Source organism: Scyliorhinus canicula, chromosome 5, assembly GCF_902713615.1.
Source record: "Scyliorhinus canicula chromosome 5, sScyCan1.1, whole genome shotgun sequence".
Taxonomy (NCBI): Eukaryota; Metazoa; Chordata; class Chondrichthyes; order Carcharhiniformes; family Scyliorhinidae; genus Scyliorhinus; species Scyliorhinus canicula.
Genome location: NC_052150.1, coordinates 105,201,379 through 105,221,853, shown reverse-complemented (window position 1 = coordinate 105,221,853; position 20,475 = coordinate 105,201,379). Strand labels below are relative to the sequence as shown.

Here is a 20,475-nt window from a genome sequence, read left to right as displayed (position 1 = left end):
TGTGCTTACAAATATACAGTGTGAATTACCATGTTATATTCACCACACTAGTTAGCATCTCATCTCAGCAAGAACATGTGCTGTCATGGCTTCCTTGCCCCTCAAAGGCTTAGGACATAGTGAGCCTGATGTGTAGCTATTCACTCTCATAATGAAGTGCATGGGTGACATGAGACGAACAGCAATACTGGTTAAAGGCAAATTACTTTGACAAAGGGTCAACTGTACTTAAAACGTTAGCTCTTTTCTCTCCCTACAGATGCTGCCAGACCTGCTGAGACTTTCCAGCATCTTCTATTTCATTGCAATGCTGGTGGTCCTTCTTCCCCATGATGGAGGATCTTTGTTCACAAGGGTACTCACTGCAACCCGTCATCCTCCTGGAGGACTCCAGTGGCAATGAAGGCCTTATGCATTCTTGCATTGTCTGGCCCATGCTGTGACCTCTTTCTCTGTATCCTTAGCTACCTCAAACTCATCACCCTCATCTCACTGGAGGAGACATGCATCTCCTCCATTTCATCATCTGGCAAGTCCTTCCCCTTTTTTAGTGCCAGGTCGTGCTGTGCGCAGCAAGCTGCAATGATCCATGAGACCCTCTGGGGACGGAATTGGAGTGATCCGCCAGATCTGTCCAGGCATCAGAATCATATCTTTAGAATTCTTAAGGTATGCTCCACTAACACTTAGGTAGCAGCATGAGCCTTGTTGTACCTTCTCTCTGTAGGAGTCTGAGGCTGCCACATGGGTATCATCAACCACATCCGTTGCGGAAGTCTTTTCTTGGCAAGTGGCCAGCCCTTGACCCTGTGTGGTTCCTCAAAGATGTCTAAGGTCTACAAACTACTCAAGATGTACGATTTGAAGATGCTTCTTGGGAGCTTATGTATCACAGGGCCTGTTGCCAAGGAGCTTTTATAGCCACATGGATGCAGTTGATGGCACCCTGCACCTGTCGGAATCTGGCAATCTCAGCAAAAAAGTGCTCTGGCATTCTGGCTTGCTTGATCTCTGTCAATGTTGACGTCATTGTGAGCCTTGGCAAAAAGGACGTTGCTGACCTTATGAATGCATTTGTGCATGGATGCTTGAGAGATCCTGTGAAGGTCCCCAATGGAGCCCTGAAAGGAACCAATGGCAAAGATGTTCAGTTTGGCAGATACTTTTACAACCATTGGATACCCATCCAGTACCCATGGTACAAATTCCTGGAGAATGTGACAAATGTAAGTCACCAGATCCCTGGACACGTGGAAGAACTACCATGGTTCTGTACACTCTGGGCCTTGCAAGCCATCTTTGAATGTCATCTCCTCCCATCTGGAGGACGCCTTGCTAGCCCTTGGTTATGTGGGTTTTGCTCCTCCCTTTGGCGAGCCATGAGTCTCTCTGACAATCGCCTCCTTCTTCTCTCTAGTCTGTAAGTAGTAATACAAGCAGCAATAAATCCAGGCTCCAGTCTCCTCTCCGCAGGAACAATGATCCTGGGATCTTCATTATCTGTGCTCCAAATTGACACTCTTTGATATAAACATAAACATGAGGGTAAATATTTAGTTATTTACAGAGATCAACTGAGGAGGGCCTGAGCTTTCTTCTCTGTGAAAGGTCCAGCGACAGCTTCAAACAGGCTTCTGACGCTTATACAGTTAACCACTCTGGAGTTCGCTATTACTCTGGGGTTTCTATCTTGCGAACAAGGGGTTGAAACAAGGAGATCGATTTGTGCCACTCTGCGGGATTAGTCTCACAATAATGTGCATCATTTTCCTGATTCCCTGCATTGTTTTTGAAAGGTTGCTAACATGTCTCAGCTGTGCCTCTTGATTTGGTAAGGCAGAGTTTGATTGGATGCCCTTTTAATCACTCCCCCACCCCCAGTGCATGCAGCTACCCTCCAATCTGCCCTCACCATTAGACTTCTCCTTATTTTAATTTTGTACTGCACTATCGCTGTAGGTTGGAAGATAGTGGTGCAGATCTCTCACTGCCAGACCAGCTTGGACATTCCCTGTGTGAGTATGGGTGCCCCTTGCTTTGTCGCGGAGGAGTTTAATGTTAAGGTTTCCCTCCCTCACAGACCTTCACATCCATCCCCTGTATTCCTTGATCTCATTGTAGTGCATATCTATTTGTTAGCCCCTGAACATTTTGAAGTGGATGTGCCTATCGCCCATTTGGACCTCACCTCTCCCTATCTTGAGCCCACTTCCACTGTTAAACATATACCCCAGCCACATCCTGGAGTACCTCACAATGTCTTTTCCCCATCTGAAGAATTCAGGTGCCTCCCCAGCTGAGGGCCACAATGACTGCAGAAATTCGAGGAACAGAGGCGCCTGATGTTATGACCACACCCTACTCACAACTTGGTGGGTACGACTGAGGATCAAAGGCAGTCTTCGCAAGCTCAGCAATATAAATGGGGGTGCTAATTCTCAAGAACTCTGCGCGATACAAAGTAGGCGAACTAACCTCAAAGTGACGAGCAAAGTGCAGATTGCCAGGTGCACATTGCTTATGTACCATTGTAAAACATGTAATTCTAAAAGCACGCTGACATGCCCCAGTGATCTCGGGTGATGGGGAGGGGGGGGGGGGGGGGTGATTCCGTTGAGGTGTCTTTATATTAAGATCCAACAATATTGAAACAACACCCCCGACATGTCACGGCGGGAAATACAACCTGTCATTGAGGCTGGAGCATACAGTTGCGGCTTTCGTTACGAAAATGCAACACCAATTTTTGACCTTCTGTCGATATTTTCTGCTCACACCTGCCATGATGCCTACCACAATCAGGAACAAAAAATCCCAGCCCATCTGTCATTCAGAAGGCACTTCTATGCCAATTTATTGGTGCAATATTCCCTCTAAGTTGCATTTAGGGGGGTATGCATTCTCCTTTGGGAACTGTCGAGCGCCAAACTTTGAACAGGCTTCTGAAGCTTATCCAGTTGCACAACTGCTCTGGTGTTCGTCATTGCTCCTTTAAGTTGCCCCTTTAATATGCATGTGTAAAAAGTTAATCATGCACATGCAAAAACTTAAAGTTCCCTCACACATAAATTAATACTCTTTGTATTTCAAAACAAAGTTTGAGTTTTGATTCCTTGGGTATCACTTGATGTTGTACCTAATAGTGTAAAGGCCCTACATGACACCAGAAGCAAGTTGAGTACGAATCTCTGGAGGAGATAAGTTCATTCCTTCAGAGTTATTTTGGTCATGGTGTCAATTAACACGAGAAGCAGGTGTCACTGTGAAATGTTTTCGGCTGTGCACTGATAATCTTGTGTGGCTGGATTTTTAAAAAGGACAGGGTCCAGGTCAGAGACGGGAAAATATGCAATTTGGCGCCACTGACCTCCATGTTGATTCATGACCATGGTTCTGACCCCAAACTAGTATGAGAGTTGCCAATTGCCATTAATTAAATATAATTAAGGCGTCAACGAAGACCTCTATTCATGTGCCAACTGGAATTTCCAGTCACCAATTGGCCTGGACCAGGATCATGACCAGTCACCTGCAGCCTTTTTTAAACTAAAAAAACTTACTGCCACTTTTCCCTTCGGCAGGTCCCCCCTCGGCTAGTGGGGCTACACATCTCTGAATACCGGAGGGCCTCCTATTGATCCTCCAGAGTCAGGAGCCCACCACTATCCCTGATAAGATGGCAAGGCTGCTCCCTGGCTTTTCATTGAACAATGTATTGGGTGTGTCTGAAGCACACTGTGCAGGGTCGAGCCCTGGAATGAAGTCTAATTTCCGGTTCCCAATCACTCCAAAAATGTAAAGCTCATATGGAATTGCAAATAAATTAATAATCATATTAAGCAATACAGGAGGGAGTTAGGTCACTGACAATCTAATTGCATGTTGTGTGATGGGTTAAATATAACTAAACTCTCCAGCACTCACTGAGGCAGTGAGAAAATGCCCCCAAGCTGTTACTGTTTTTAATTTCTAAAATAAATTAGGAGGATAAACACTTTGGAAAGAACTTATTTCTGAATAAGTTCTATAACATCTGCCAAATGCATCCCCAAATCCACATTTGGAATTTTCATTTGATGTGCCTGATCTACTAAATGAAATCTCCAGTCCAACCAGAGACATTCTTCTTAACCCACTTCTAATGCATTTTCAAAGTCAAGAACAAAACTCAATATGGGCTTCCCCAATTTGCTTTATCTGTACTTCAAGTACATTCAATGTTGCCTCTTGTTTAGATTATTTATCTTTTGTCCAGCAATGCTTTGGTTATTTTTTTCAAACTCCAATATAATGGGCGGGATTCTCTAATAATGGGGCTATGTCCCTACTTCGGCGGGAAAACCGACACCAACGACTCTAGCGTCAACGGCCCCCAAAAGTGAGGAATTCTCACCTTTCTAGGGGGCTAGGTTGCCGCCGGAGTCATCCCCGCAGCTCCAGCCGACACCAAAGGGCCGGCGCGAGTTTGCGCATGCACGGAGCGGCCGGCGTGATCTTGTGCATGTGAGGACCAACGTATTTTCACGCATGCGTGGGGGTTCCCTTCTCCGTTCCGACCCCCACTCAATATGGCGGAGCCCTACAGGGGCCCGGAGCGGAGGAAAGGAGGGCCCCACAGAACCAACCAGTCCGCCTGCAGATCGGTAGGCCCCGATCGCGGGCCAGGCCGCTGTGGAGGCCCCCCATCCCCACGCGCCTCTCCCCCCCCCCCCCCAGGATGGCCCCTGCACACTTATGTTATGTTTTGCCCAGTCCCACCGCCTCCCCCCGACCTGGCGCAGGGTCGGAGAATCCTGGCCAATACTCAAATACCATGGAAGCAAAAATGGGCAGAATTCTTGATGTGACCATCAATTCACAAGACACGTGGTTGGAAGTGAACAGTGGTTTTAATAGTCTTACAACAGAGCCTGCCTGCGACGAGATGAACTGGCAGGCAGGCTCACAACTGCAAAACTTTATACTTCCGGTTAGTGGAAGGAGCCATGGGCGGAGCCATGGGCGAAGCCAAGGGTGGAGCCCAGTACAAACTCCTCATCTCCCCCAACCGGCAGAGCCGCGCAACTGCTCGTATACCGAGCTTACATAGATACAACACATCATTTAACAACAGTGTGAATTACGAGGAGTGTGATTCACCATTCACCCCCTGTAAAAAAATCAAGTCCAGCGGGGGTGATGTGTTTACAAATTACAAATTGAGTCGATCCGGCGGCTGCGTCGTCCTCTGAGATCAACAAAGCACCGGGGTTGCAGCCTCTTCTGGGGCTGGGTGGTGGCGGTCGGCGAGGGAATCACGGCGGACTCCGGGGGTGATTTGGTCAGAGCTTCGTACCCGACTGGTTCGACTGGTGACGGGGAGCGCCGGAAACCCAAAGGCGCGCGGGCGCGGAGCACTGGCAGCGAACCTGCAGGCGTGGGGGCGCCGGGCGCGGGGGGTTGGGAGGGGTATAGTGTGAGGGGTACCTCGGCGGAAGTAGTGTCGGAGTTGGATCCTGCAGGCGCCAGGTTCCGGAGGGAAACAGTGTCCTGACGGCCGTCAGGGTACTCAATGAAGGCGTAGTGTGGGTTCAAATGGAATAGGAGCACTCTCTCTACGAGTGGGTCAGTTTTGTGGGTCCGGACATGCTTCCGGAGGAGAACCGGGCCCGGTGTCTTGAACCATGCTGGGAGCGAAACTCCCGTGGTAGTGCCCCTGGAAAAAACAAATAGCCGCTCGTGAGGGATCTGGTTGGTGGCAGTACATAGGAGGGACCTAATAGCATGGAGCGCGTCGGGGAGGGCTTCCTGCCAATGGGAGGTCGGGAGCTTCCTGGACCGGAGGGTCAGTAGGATGGTCTTCCATACTGTCGCATTCTCCCTCTCCACCTGCCCGTTCCCCCTGGGGTTATAGCTGGTAGTCCTGCTCGAGGCAATGCCCTTTTCGAGCAGGTACTGACGCAGCTCGTCGCTCATAAAGGACGAACCACTGTCGCTGTGTACGTAGCTGGGGAAACCAAACAGGGTGAAGATGCTGTGCAGGGCCCTAATGACTGTGTGGGAGGTCATATCGGGGCACGGGATAGCAATGGGGAAGCGGGAGAACTCATCTATTACGTTCAGGAAGTACGCATTCCTATTGGTCGAGGGGAGTGGCCCTTTGAAATCAATACTTAGGCGTTCAAAGAGCCGGGAGGCTTTGACCAGGTGGGCCCTGTCTGGTCTATAGAAGTGCGGTTTGCACTCCGCATAGATCGGGCAATCCCTGGTGATGGCTTTTACCTCCTTGGCGAAGAAAGACAGATTTCGGGCTTTGACGTAGTGGGCGAGCCGGGTGACCCCCAGGTGGCAGAGGTCATTGTGGATAGCTTTCAGGCGGTCGTCTTGCGCGCTGGCGCACATGCCGCAGGACAGGGCCCATTGAGCTTCCCCGGTCGGTACATGATATCGTACTTGTAGGTGGAGAGTTCGATCCTCCACCGTAGGATCTTATCGTTTTAAATTTTGCCCCTTTGTGAGTTGTCAAACATAAAGGCAACCGATCTTTGGTTGGTGATGAGGGTGAACCTCCTACCTGCGAGGTAGTGCCTCCAGTGGTGTATAGCTTCCACGATGGCTTGTGCTTCCTTTTCGACCGAGGAGTGTCGAAGTTCCAAAGCGGAGAGGGTTCGGGAGAAAAAGGTGACTGGTCTCCCTGCCTGATTTAGGGTGGCTGCGAGAGTGACCTCTGAGGCATCTCTCTACCTGGAAAGGGATGGATTCATCCACCTCCCGCATGGCCGCCTTGGCAATGTCCTCCTTTATACGAGTGAAGGCCTGACGAGCCTCATCCGATAGAGGAAAGAGTGTGGCCTTAAATAGTGGGCGGGCTTTGTCCGCATACTGAGGGACCCACTGGGCATAATATGAGAAAAACCCCAAGCACCTTTGAGGGCCCTGGGACAATGAGGGAGAGGGAGGTCTAAGAGGGGGCGCATACGGTCCGGGTCTTGGCCCAGGACTTTGTGTTCCACGACATAGTCGAGGATGGCTAGCCTGGTCGTGCAGAAAACGCAATTCTCCGTGTTATAAGTAAGATTAAGTTTCTGGGCAGTTTGGAGAAATCGATGGAGGTTAGCGTCGTGGTCCTGCTGATCATGGCCGCAGATGGTGACGTTATCCAAGTACGGAAACGTGGCCCGCAGCCTGTACTGGTCCACCATTCGGTCCATTCCTCGTTGGAACACCGAGACCCCATTCGTGACGCCAAAGGGAACCCGGAGGAAGTGGAATAGGCGGCCGTCGGCCTCAAACGCCGTGAAGTGGTGGTCCTCCGGGCGGATTGGGAGCTGGTGGTATGCAGACTTCAGATCCACCGTGGAGAAGACGCGATAGTGGGCGATCTGATTCACCATGTCTGCAATCCTGGGGAGGTGGTACGCATCAAGGAGCGTGAACCAATTAATGATTTGACTATAGTCCACTACCATTCGGTATTTTTCCCCGGTCTTGACGACCACCACCTGAGCTCTCCAGGGGCTGTTACTGGCCTCTATGATCCCCTCACGTAGAAGCCTATGGACCTCGGTTCTGATAAACATCCTGTCCTGCAGGCTGTATCGCCTACTGCGAGTGGCTACGGGTTTGCAGCCCGGAGAGAGATTGGCAAAGAGTGGAGGGGGGTCAATTTTTAGTGTTGCAAGGCTGCAAATAGTGAGCGGGGGCAAGGGCCCGCCAAAGCTGAGTGTAAGGCTTTTCAGGTTGCACTGGAAATCGAGTCCCAGTAGGAGTGGGGCGCAGAGTTCAGGGAGCACGTACAGCTGGAAGTTCGAGTAGCTACTTCCCTGGATCATTAGGGTCGCGACGATGCGCTCTTGGAGGTGAACAGAGTGAGAGCCCGAAGTGAGGGAGATAGTTTGCCGTGCAGGGAAAATAGGGAGCGTCTTACCAGATCTGGGTGTGCGAAGCTCTCGGTGCTCCCGGAGTCGAAGAAGCACGGTGTCCTGTACCCGTTGATTTGAACGGTCACCATAGAGTTGCAGAGATGTTTCGGATGCGACTGGTCCAACGTCACCGCGCTGAGTTGCGGGTAGTCGGCTGCTCGATCAGCTGTGCTGGAGTGGCCCCTTGATGACTGCCCTCTGAAATCGTAGTCTTCGAGGCGATTTTCTGTGTACAGGCCGCAGCATTTCGGGGCCTGCGGGCCTGTGGAGTTCAAAAACGAGTGCTCTGGGCTGCGGGAGAGTTAGGAGATGGGGCCTGCTTTGCCAGGCAGACCCGGGCATAGTGTCCCTTGCGACCGCAGCTGCTGCAGGTCACGTTACGGGCCGGGCAGTACTGCCGCGGTTGCTGGGGCTGTCTGCAAAAATGGCACACTGGAGCTGCGTGATGGCTGGGTGGCCGCGCGGCGCAGGCCTGGGGGAGTCGCTGGTTGGGGGCCCAGGATGGGGTCGCTTGGTCCGTGGGGAATGAGGTGTGGCTGCGGAACGAGACCTCCATGGTGGTAGCCAATTCTACCGTGTCCTCTAGATTCTGGGCCCCTTTTTCGAGCAACCGCTGGCGCACATAGTTTGACCTGAGCCCTGCCACGTACACATCTCTGACGGCGAGCTCCATGTGCTGTTCGGCTGATACGGCCTGGTAATTACAGTCCCAAGCTAATGTCTTTAATTCCCGCAGGAATTCTTCCAACGACTCCGCGGGGCGCTGGCGGCGGGTCGTAAAAATATGGCGCGCGTAGACCTCGTTGATGGGTCTCACGTACATTCGATCTAGCATGGCTAGGGCCCCCGTATACGGGTTGGTACTATTGAGTTGAGTAGATTTACGGTGGCTCACCCTTGCGTGCAGTAGACTGAGTTTCTGCTCCTCTGTAGTTTCTGATGTGCTTGATTCAGCCAGGTAGGCCTTGAAACATCTGAGCCAGTGTTGAAAGATTTCTCTTGCCTCTGCAGCCTGCGGGTCGAGTTCTAGTCGATCAGGTTTGAAGGCTGATCTAGTTTTCTTCTAGTTTCCTAAGACTATTAAATTGATGTGACCATCAATTCACAAGACACGTGGTTGGAAGTGAACAGTGGTTTTAATAGTCCTACAACAGAGCCTGCCTACGACGAGATGAACTGGCAGGCAGGCTCACGACTGCAAAGCTTTATACTTCCGGTTAGTGGGAGGAGCCATGGGCGGAGCCATGGGCGGAGCCAAGGGTGAAGCCCAGTACAAACTCCTCATCTCCCCCTACGGGCAGAGCCGCGCAACTGCTCGTATACCGAGCCCACAAGGACACAATACATATAGTACAACACAGTGTGAATTACTAGGTTTACAATTCACCGCACCTAGTTCATACACAATGAAGAATGCATCAAAAACAAATAGTTATGCAGGCTCTTGAGTATCTTCAGCTTTGTCCATGGTTGGCTACAATTTTAGCCCAGGCTCTCAGATTTTTCCCTATTGCTCAACTTCTTTATGAGTCAAGCTCTCGGTAAAATGCCATATTTGAAGTTTTTCAGTTCATCTAGAGCAGTGGTTCTCAACCTTTTTTAACCCATGGACCCCTTTTCCTCTTAATTTTTTTTGTGAACCCCCATAGCCATTCCACAGAAAAAAAAAGCTTCTCATATTTTTCACTAACAAAAAAGTAAAGGAATTGTATCAAATATTAAAGAAATAGTAAATGATTATGCTTTATTTTGAAGGAAAACTAATTTATTGCAAATAAACATATTTAACAATTAAATTCTATAGAGCATTATGTACACTAGTAAATAATTCATAATAAACCATTTTAAGATAGGCCTAAGTGAGTAATTAAGAAAAAAATGCAGATTTATTCAATGAGATCCCTGTGGTTGATGTTGCTCAGTGAGTTTTTTTATATTCGGCTCCATCGCGGTCAATGATAGTCGAAGATCACCCTTTTTCACAATGTCGAGTCTATTACGAGCTTTTGATAATAAGTGAAGAACACGGCTAAATCCTGATTCAACAAGGTAAGATGATGGAAAAGCTATAACGTAGAGCTGTGCTTTATCCCAGAGTAATGGGTACTTTTTAGCAGTGTCATTTGTTTTCCATATATTATGCTTCCCATCTTTGAATTTTGCGTGCAATATTTCATCACTTTGTAATTCAATGAGGGTCTCCTGTAAAGAAATGTCTACATCGGCAGCATTAACTTCAAAAGGAATTGCCACCCAAGTTGGTATATCCATCATGAGTAGGTCACTAAACCAAGCTTGCATATTTTCATGCAAATTTTCCAAATATTCAGCATACAATGCAAGGTCATCATCGTGCAAATCGCTGCTAATCGAGGTCAACAAGGAAACTGTTCAAATGCACGACGTCTGATATTAATTTTGTACAGCGGCAGTTTTCTCAGAAAAGCAGTAATAGCACCTTTACTGGATATGAGATCAGAATGTTTTCCTTGGAGCTGTTTATTAAGTAAATTGATTTTTTCAAATATATCAGATAAGTAAAATACATCACATTTAGCTGCACGCAGTTGTTCTCCAAGCTGGGTGTTAGCCAGAAATAAGACAATAGAGTCCCAAAGTTCAGTAAAACGATGAAGACAATTCCCCTTTGATAACAACCTCACCTCAGTATGCATTACAAGGCGTTCAAACTCGTCTCCATTTTCTCTGCAGAATTCACAAAAGAGGTGATCTCGAAGAGAATTTGATTTAATATGGTTAACCACTTTTATCACAACACTAAGGGCATCATGCAGACGTCCGCCCAATTGCTTTGCAACTAAGTGTTGACGGTGTATCACAGTGTATGCAAAATACTTCGGGGACAGCCTTTTTCAAGAGTGTAATAAAACCTTTGTATTTGCCAGTCATGGATGGTGCACCATCAGTAGCACATGCAATTATATTTTTGAGTGGAATATTGCTTTCCTTCAAATAAGTAACAACTTCATTAAAAATTGTTTCACCTTTTGTGTCTCTCCTAAGACTTCTGGCAAAGAGCATTTCCTCTCTGGGTCCTTGATAATCTATAAATCTCACATATGCTAATAGAATGACTTCATTATCTCTTAAGGTAGATTCATCAAGTTGGAGGACAAACTGTTTTACTTGCAAATTAGCTATTAATTGTTTTCCTACATCCTCCGCCATTTCATCAATGCGTCGCGACAAATAAAAAAAAGATAAATTTGCACCAAATGCAACATATATTTATGAACCAATACTTTTAATATCTCTTATCTTGTTGCGAAGGAGTTTTGCACAGAACTGAAGTGACCTGCTTGGGTCATGTCAATATTTATAGCTCCTGAGAGTTGATAGTTTCAACCAAAATCGTTTCTGCTACTAAAGAAGTTAATGCCGTTAATCCTTCCTTCATTAGCGTGGTAAACTAATCCAAGGGAGATTAGTGGGACAATTAGGGCCACAGCAAATGCACCTTTTTGGTTCTGAGCTCCTTTAGCCCTCAAGGTAAATTAGATAGATTATAATCTATCTTTGACCTTTGTCAGTGCGAGAGAGAGAGAGTCTAATTTGTTCTGAAATAGAATTGCTCTATGGACCACTAAAATATCACCGTGGACCCCCAATTCGGTATTTTATTTGTGTGGACCCCCAGTAATGTTACATGGACCCCCAGGGTCCACGTGGACCCCGGTTGAGAACCATTGATCTAGAGTATCCGATGAAAGTTATTCTTACTTAACTGACCTCTTTGATCCCGGAATTTCTTGGGCGGTATAGGAATCACACCACATAAATTCCAGGCAATGAACTGTGTCCACAGGATAAAGCCAGATCATTCCCCCAACTTTAACAATACTGCAATCATCAAGTTCCTCACCACCAGCATCCTGGAAACCACAAAGACCCGAAGTCTAACTGAACCAGTAATGATCTGGATCATAATAATAATAATCTTTTATTGTCACAAGTATGAAGTTACTGTGAAAAGTCCTTAGTCGTCACATTCCGGCGCCTGTTCGGGTAAGCTGGTACGGGAATTGAACCCGCGCTGCTGGCCTTGTTCTGCACCACAAACCAGCTGTCTAGCCCACTGAGCTAAACCAGCCCTGCTACAAGATCCGAACAGTGATCTGCAGGGCTCTTTGCAGTGACTGGCTCATCTCCTGACCCTTCAAAGTCTGTTCATTGTCAATCAGATCAAGTCAGCTGCAACATTCAAGAAGTTAAACATTATTCAAGGAAGAGTAGTCTGCCTGATAAGCACCCTGATTAGCCACCTTTTCATAAACAGTGCACTGTGACTGCAGTGTACAACATCTATAGGATACAGTGCAGCAAATCATCAAGCTTACTTTGATGGCATCATCCAGCCCCAAAAAGGATAGAATTAAGATTATAGAAACATCAATGTCCCCAAATTCCCTCCACGTGACATAGATTCATGGCTTAGAAGTATCACACAGCCTTCAATGCCAGTTGATCAAAATCTTACCATTCCCTACCTAATACCATTGTTGGAACATAGTCACAATAAGGGTGCAGTGATTCAAGAAGAAGGCTCACCTTTATGTTCTCAGGATAGAGATGAGCAATAAATGCATGCGAGTCAACACGTCACCTTCATTCCAGAACTTTTAATTGAAATATGTATTTTCTCCTCTCCCAAACAACCAACTTCATCAACATTTCTATTTTAAGTTCCTTGATCTTTAACAATCTCATCTGATAAACAACATTTGGCTTTGAAAACTTGCCTATGACCAGTATTTGTTTCCTCCCACAAGTCCCGAAAAATGTGCTGTTACGTAATATGGACATTCTGAATTCTCCTTCTGTGTACCCGAGCAGGCGCCAGAATGTGGCAACTATGGGCTTTTCACAGTAACTCCATTGCAGTGTTAATGTAAGCCTACTTGTGGCAATAAAGATTAGTATCAGCATTAATACTCCCAAGGGGGCAAGAAGGTGGCAATTTACTATACTTACTCTGGCAGTCTTGACAAGATGCCGGCACTGATGGAGGTCAGTGCATCATTCATTCGAAATACAGTTTGGCTCTTGTGAAACCAGGTGACCACGAGCTCTATGATCATTAAACCCACAAAATAGGGCGTAGCCTACAAAACATAAGCCAGAATTTTTGTTAATCCATCATTCAGCAATTTATCTGCATCACTGAGCTGCAAATGAATGATTTGCAGTAACACATGTCAGGTATTCAAGAATTTCCTGCACATTAATAATGAGATCAGTGGCTACAACATATTACATGGTATAAATTATACTTCAGTGTTTGATGGTGATAATAATAAAACAATGTATATAAATTAGTCATTGTGGAATTCATTAAAAAATTATGAAATAACAATGATGAGGCAAGTACAAACTGCAGGACCCAATAAGCTTCCTAAGAGTAAGTGATAAATAAGTTAAGAAACAGCCATCACCCGTGCCACAACCAGAGCCGATGGCTGCTGGACTGACTACCGAGTATCTGCTCTCCATCACCCTTGGCCCAGACGCAGAAAAACCTCTACCACAGGAGATTCAATGTCACCAGACTCAAAGACCCTGCAAAGAATGAGCTACTCAGTTGGTGCATCACAGCTAATCTGGCAACAACCAATGAGCCAGAGTTGCAGAATGCCCGCAGCGCCTGGTCCGCATTAAATCTACCACAGTTAGCACCTGTGAGTTAAAGCACGAGCTCTCAACGAGGAAACACCAAAACTGGTTCAACAAGAACGATCAGGAGTTCCAGAATCTCTTTGACCACAAACGCAAGGAGTTCATGAACTGGCAGCTCCACCAAAACTCGAATGAGAGAAGCAAGCCTATAGGCAACTGAAGGCTGAGGTGCAACAAAGAACTCATGATCTAAAGAACAGATGATGGGTGGAAGGTGCACAGGAGACTCAGCAAGTCACTGACAACCACAATGTGCGCGGCCTCTACAGTACAATTAAAACCATCTATGGTCCGACTACCCAGGGACCCACTCCACTGAGAGCCAAAAATGGAGAGGCGCTCACCAAAGACAGAGGGCGCGATTGTCCGCCTTCCACGCCGGGTGGGAGAATCGCGGGAGGGCCGGGCAAATCACGCCACGCCACCCTGGCAACCCCGCGATTCTCCCACCCCCCCAAAAATGGCGTGTCGCGTTTTTCGACAGGCCGCTCGGAGAATGACCGGTCGCCATTTTCAATGGCCACCACCGGCGCCGCAGCAACCACACCGGCGCAATCGGCGGTCCGACGTCGGAGTGGGCATGGCGGGATTCACGCACCCCCACCCCCTTGCAATTCTCCGACCTGGCGCGGGCTCGAAGAATCCCGGCCCTGATGTTTTTGCTGAGTTAGTCAATCTGCTTAGTGTATTTGACGTGATCATTTAGTTACCTGGCCTGTACCTAATCTTAGTCACAACCTTAAATCTTTATCAGAGCCATTGCAATCTTGGTGGTACACTGGTCAATGGCTTTCACCAAGTTATCTCCTGTGGCTTGTGGTGGTCTGTGCCACAAATCTTTTGCCAAATAGATAGGTTTGAATATGCAGTTGGAGTAGCTGGATTGTGAAATGGACAGGGCTTTTGAAGCAAGTGTAATTGATTTGCCTTTTTGTAGAATGAATGCTCCCAGAAAATTTTGTGAGGCATCTATCTCCAGGGTAGTTGTCTCCCTCAGATTAAAAAAATGCAATGTTGATGCTTCTGAAAGTAAATGTTTCAGTGCTTCAAAGAAGCATCAGTGGTTTACCAGCCACAGGAAGTCACATCCTTTCTCAGCAATTCCATACGCGAGGAAGATTTTTCAGTAAAATATGGAATGTATGGATACAAGAAATTATGAAACCTGAACACCATCAAGATCTTCCTTGTATCGAGGAGGCTTTAATATCCTCTATTTTACCTGGGTTGTGACGTATGTCAACACTGACACATTAAATTGATCTGCTGTTCAGACTATTGAAAACCAATCCTTCACCATGTGTTGCATGCATCATGTACGCATTTTGTGGTCATGTTTTCATTCTGTTTGTCCCACAACAGCAGTATTATCACAAACACAAATGCATCCTGGCATAGTGCATGTTATGCAGTCCATGTGAGCTTAAGTGACTAACAAACAGTCAAAAGGAATTGGTTGAAACCTGTATTATCCAAATGGGGTATGAAATATAGTAAGCTCTTGGGACTTTTCCTAAGATATACTAACAAGTAACTATGCTTGGCATCAAAGTTTGAGACAAATTTTGAATCAACAAAACTCGGATTTAATTTTTTGAATGTGGGTATCTCGATTCAAAGCTGTGATTAAACGTCAAAAATCAAGACATCCTCTCAATTATCCCTCCTTTCTTTTACTTTTCTAATGATTCCATTATGCTCCATTTTGTATAGTTCAACCTTCAATTTATCACTGTGCGTGGATAAATTGATGGACGTCCATTCTCCTGCAAACGTAAGGTTGCAGCTCCCTTGAAACTGCCAACTTTGTCAAATCATTCTGGATGTTTCAATATTAGGTCATGAACTGAGGTTGGTCAGAGTAGTTTCTGAGTTTCATCTGCCTTGTGGTATCTGATTGATTCTATGGATTGTTAGTAGTGTGAGATCAAATGCCTGGGCCTTTAGTTTCCATGATGTTGAACATCTGTGACACCCAGGAGGATTGGTTATACGTGCACTCCAGGACTATGGATCTTGCACGCACAATTAAGGCACAGTGTTTACAAATGGTGGGGCCCCAGACTCAACGGGATCAAAAAGAGAACCTAAAACTGCCCCTAAAGTAAGCAGTTTACTGTCCACCTGGCATCAGATTTCCTAAGTATTAACCTTATGACTTTATCAATACGTTATTTGTGTTGCTGCACATCATTTACAGTTACAGCACTTTTTTTCCATTGTTCATGCTGTCTTTCGAGGTTAGGACACCACAAGTGTAGCTATTTGCAGAATCCCCATAAGTGTGTTAATACTGGCAGCGTACCCAATGCAGAAATTTGAAAAGCACAACTGCACAATTGATACTCCTGTATTCAATGATGCAGGAAATCACAATTAGTTCCAATCCTACCCTCTCCCAATGTCCACATTTGCATTTTGCAACAAACAGGACTGGAAACCCTGAATTAATTTCCCCCTCTCTAACTCAATTTCAGTGTCTCTCCTCCCTATCTAGATGACAGAAGCCAACAAAGCCCAGGTGTGAAAACAAACCTTGGTATATCTGTACCACACTGGTTGGTGCAATTACCTATACAGCCACAGTTATATTCAATAGATTTGGTACTAGATTTGTAATACTAGCATTCAACTAACAAAAGCAATTCAATTATTCCTTTGAACCCTATCATACAAGATTAAATTTGTTTTTTCCTAATTGTCAACATAAATTACCATCGAGTTAATAGCTATATGGAAATATGAAATAAACACATGGCTACAGCCTACAAATTTAAATACGCATCATCACATTTACAGTCAGGTTTCATTACTTATTCAGTTCATTTTATGAGCATCCTTCACAATTACTCTTAAATGTTAATGGTATAATTAACAAATTCTCCGAGTGCTACATTTATGACAGACATAGAATACAAATAATTAACAAATGTTGGGCTTTACTCATCTGCATACTTTACACTGCAAACAAGCAATTCCTACAAGATTTACAATGTGAAAGACAATAATTAGCAGGAACAAAACAATGTAGCTTTTCTTTATTTAATTGCCAAATTGATGCATCTATAATTACTGCAGTCAAAGAAATATTTATTGTTCTGAATAAAACTTAGAGATGTCCCAAGGAGATCCACCATTTCTTCTTCAGCAGAGACAATTAAGCAATGATATGGATGCAAAACTCCAAGCCTCATGCAGCCACAACGATAAAGAAAAATAACCTAACCTGTGACAGCTTCTGTATGATTACAATAGTAAGGGAACCTTCAACACTCTCACAATTATGAATTCAATTTCAAAGCGAACTCACTGCAAAGGAAATTCAAGAAGGTGGCATCAGATTACATAGGACACAGTCAATAAAACAGCTGGTTTTAGCGCTACTGCCTTCAAACAAGTTAGAAACTCTTCATTTAAGCAAATTCCTTGTTTGGCAATATCCTACGTGGAATTCAGGCTCTGAATTTCAGACTGTGGCCTGCTGAGATTTTGCAGCATGTTCTGTTATTTATTGAGACTCCAGTATTTTGCTTTTATTTATGAGTTGACTCTGATCTTTTGATAACTAAATTTCACTGAGAAAAGTAATAAGACAATTTGGGTTGATCGCAACACCATTATACTGAGCTGCCGTTACTGGTAACAAACAAAGGGCTGTTGTAAGATCACTCCCTGGTCCAGTCCTCCCACTGGAAAGCAAGTGCCAACTGGATTATTAACCAGTAAAGAAACTATTTTACTTTCTTTTCCCAACTATAAACACTATTTTTCAAAAAGTGCCAGGAATTCAATCAATACACAACCCTTTTGTAGTTTAATTTTCAAAAATATTTTTTAATGGCTCGCCAATGACAGATGTCAGTTATTTTCTGTAGTCAGGCTGCCAGTTATAAACAAAGTAGCCGTACCCTTACAAAATAAGGTTTCTTTAACATGCCAATATCAATTTATTTAAAAAAATAAACATGACACGTGATAGATTGTCCAATTATACACCCATTGGCTAAGCAAGTCTCAGGAAATAAGCCAAGCTGTTACATAATGTAATGAAGCATCAAAGATCACTTGGAAAAATCTGTTTTTTGACCTTTCTGCTGTAGGTCAAAAACAAGCTCTTGCACAAGATTTCATTTCTGAATCTCTCTCATCTCTCTTTCTCATGGGAGAGAGAAATTAGAAACAGTATCATACGAATAAATGTACAAATGAAAAAAAAAATACAAATTGATTGCAGGCAGGATTAAGTTAAAGCTCAGGAGAGATAAGGAAAACATCACTATAATTAGCTCAATATTATGATGAAAATATGCAAATCTAAAACCTAGTGACGATAATGGACTCAAAAAGTTGATCGGATATATCAAAATCTCATTAGAATTTGGCTGCACCTCATTTCAGTATTCTCCGAGTGCTACATTTATGACAGACATGGAAAACAAATAATTATAACCTTAATCAGCAGCACCAAGCCCATACCTGTTAATACAAATTACAACATAGAGACATTTACCCACCCAATCCATGTTACCGCTTAGCTCCAGCCAAGCAGTAGTCAAAATCTCATGTGTCTCATTCTGTTCCCTATAGCCACCCCTTTCCTTCGATCACTCATTAATATGCATGAAAAACACAAACAACTCTGTGTGTGAAAGATAAAGAGCATCATCGTCTTGTCAAGGTATTTGGCATGACAGAATATTCTGAAATAGTCCATTTTAAAGTTGTTGAAACTCAGTATATTTGGCTGTTGAAGCAAATTCATAATCCAACACACACTACATCATAGTGTGAATGTTTGCAATGCACTGTTTTTCAATAACAGACGCTTTGGCATTTCACAGAGACCAAGAGCCTAGAAGACATGCATGACTTATACCCTAACCTTAACCCTAACCCTAATGTACCCATCTATGACACTGTCAGGATCTTATGACGTGACACTGAACATGAATACTGCCATTTGTTGCATGTTTATCAAATAAATAGATCTTCATAACTTTTACATGGTAATGAATTTTAAGTTTGTATTCAGTTACAACATTTCAAAAAAGCTCTCTCAGCAGTACAATGACATCAACTGTGTCACTATGTACTTGCGTGGCCAAAACTGGGTGAATATTTAGCAGGGTGCTCCTTTAATTTTAAACCCCTGTTCAAATATGCCTCCTGCACACGGCCACCTACAAACTGTTAAAACCAAGACCCAATGCGCAGTTTTGTACTTTGGTTGTGTCTCTGAATCATTTTCTGTAATCAATCATTCCATGATTTTTCTTGGCTTCACATCCCCTAATCACAACTTCTCGACTGACCTTGCCTCTCCTTCCCTTTTACTGTTTCCATTGGCACTGGTCTCCTACTTTAGTTTCTCAATAATTATTAAAGGTATCTCATGTTCAATTGTTGCAGAAAGCCATATTTGTAACAATAAATATTTGCGTGTAAACTAGGTCAAAAGCACGATGACCATTGGATAATTGTTTATCTGTAAAAACAAATATCATAAAGCGCACTGTGTGAAATAAAATAAAACAAATGGGATGGTGGATTTGACAGCCATAAACCATGACCAAACATTGTTTCTTCTATGTTTGTAAGGGTGTAGAATAATTATGATGAAGGATAAAATAAATCGGAAGAGGGTGTTGGGCAAAATCTATAAATCTAATGATATTTCAATGAAGCTCAGGAGAATCTATAATCATTACGAGGAATGTTTAGTTACACGTAATAATCCTTCTTTCTGCAATGAAAAATGTTAATGTCAATCCCTGTTAAATTACCTCCTTCTCAATTGAGATTTTGGGCAGGATTTCTGCAGAATTGGGAAATCTCCATGGACCTTTAAAATGGTGGGCTGGGCCCAGATATGAAAGTCCCGCTCCCATTTCCACCAGCGCCAATTTTTGCCAGTAGAGAAAGGGGGCAGAGCGGGAGGTTGTTCACACACGAGAGAAATCTACACTTAGCAGGGCCATTGGAACTCAGTGCTAAGTCCAAACAGACCCTATTTTGGCTGTTGCCAGGCCTTCAACCTGCAGTACAGGAGTCACAAATTGATAGAGCAGTCTTGAAGAGTGGATAAGGTCTATATAACTGTCATGAAGTTTTTAAAATCCCCTACTCTTTAAACTTAAAAAAGGCTGTACATGTCACTCAAAAAACCCCTCTGCTGGACTGCTTTGATTGACAGGACTACTATTGGTTCAAAAAAATAGTAGCAACTGTTCCTCCAGTTTCAATAGAGCTCTTTGTCAATATTTCGCCAAGGGTTACTATTATGTCATTATCAATACTAGGCTTAGTTTCATATGCTCAGGATCCTGAGTTCACAGTTTGATTGATAGTTTAAAGAGCCTATTAAAGAATTAACTCTCTTTGATATGGGATCTGAAGAAAAAGTTATTTGTTTTTATAAACTATTAAGCACTTGAGTATACTTAAAAGCGCTTGAATGGGTTTTGTGAGTGAGTGTTTGTTTCTCAAGCGTGTACGATGTGGGGCGCGATTCTCCAAAACGGAGAGAAACAGCCGACGCCGGAGTGAAACCCGGAATGTTTCACTCCAGCGTCGGAAGCCGCTCCTCGCCCCCTATTCTCCCCCCCGCCCGGGGGGCTAGGAGCGGCAGTGCGCGAATCTCGGGCGCCGGGCCTTGACGCTTGCGTCAAAGCGGTGCGCGGAGAATGACGCCACCGGTGGCGCCTAAGTGACGTCAGCCGCGCATGCGCAGGTTGGCCGGCTCCAACCCGCACATGCGCAGTTGCCGTCTTCCCCTCCGCTGCCCCGCAAGACATGGCGGCTTGATCTTGCGGGGCGACGGAGGGAAAAGAGTGCGTAGACGCCGGCCCAACAATCGGTGGGCACCGATCGCGGGCCAGTC

General features: G+C 45.0%; 1 protein-coding gene across 3 annotated transcripts in view; it reads right to left on the bottom strand.

Annotated features, from left to right (window-relative positions):
• Positions 1-20,475, bottom strand: part of agmo (alkylglycerol monooxygenase) — a 496,116-nt gene that overhangs the window by 458,670 nt on the left and 16,971 nt on the right. For all 3 annotated transcript variants that reach the window (XM_038797483.1, XM_038797482.1, XM_038797481.1), the window contains exon 2: positions 12,894-13,024. In XM_038797483.1, coding sequence (XP_038653411.1) covers positions 12,894-13,024 — 131 coding nt within the window. The remainder of the gene's footprint in view (positions 1-12,893; positions 13,025-20,475) is intronic.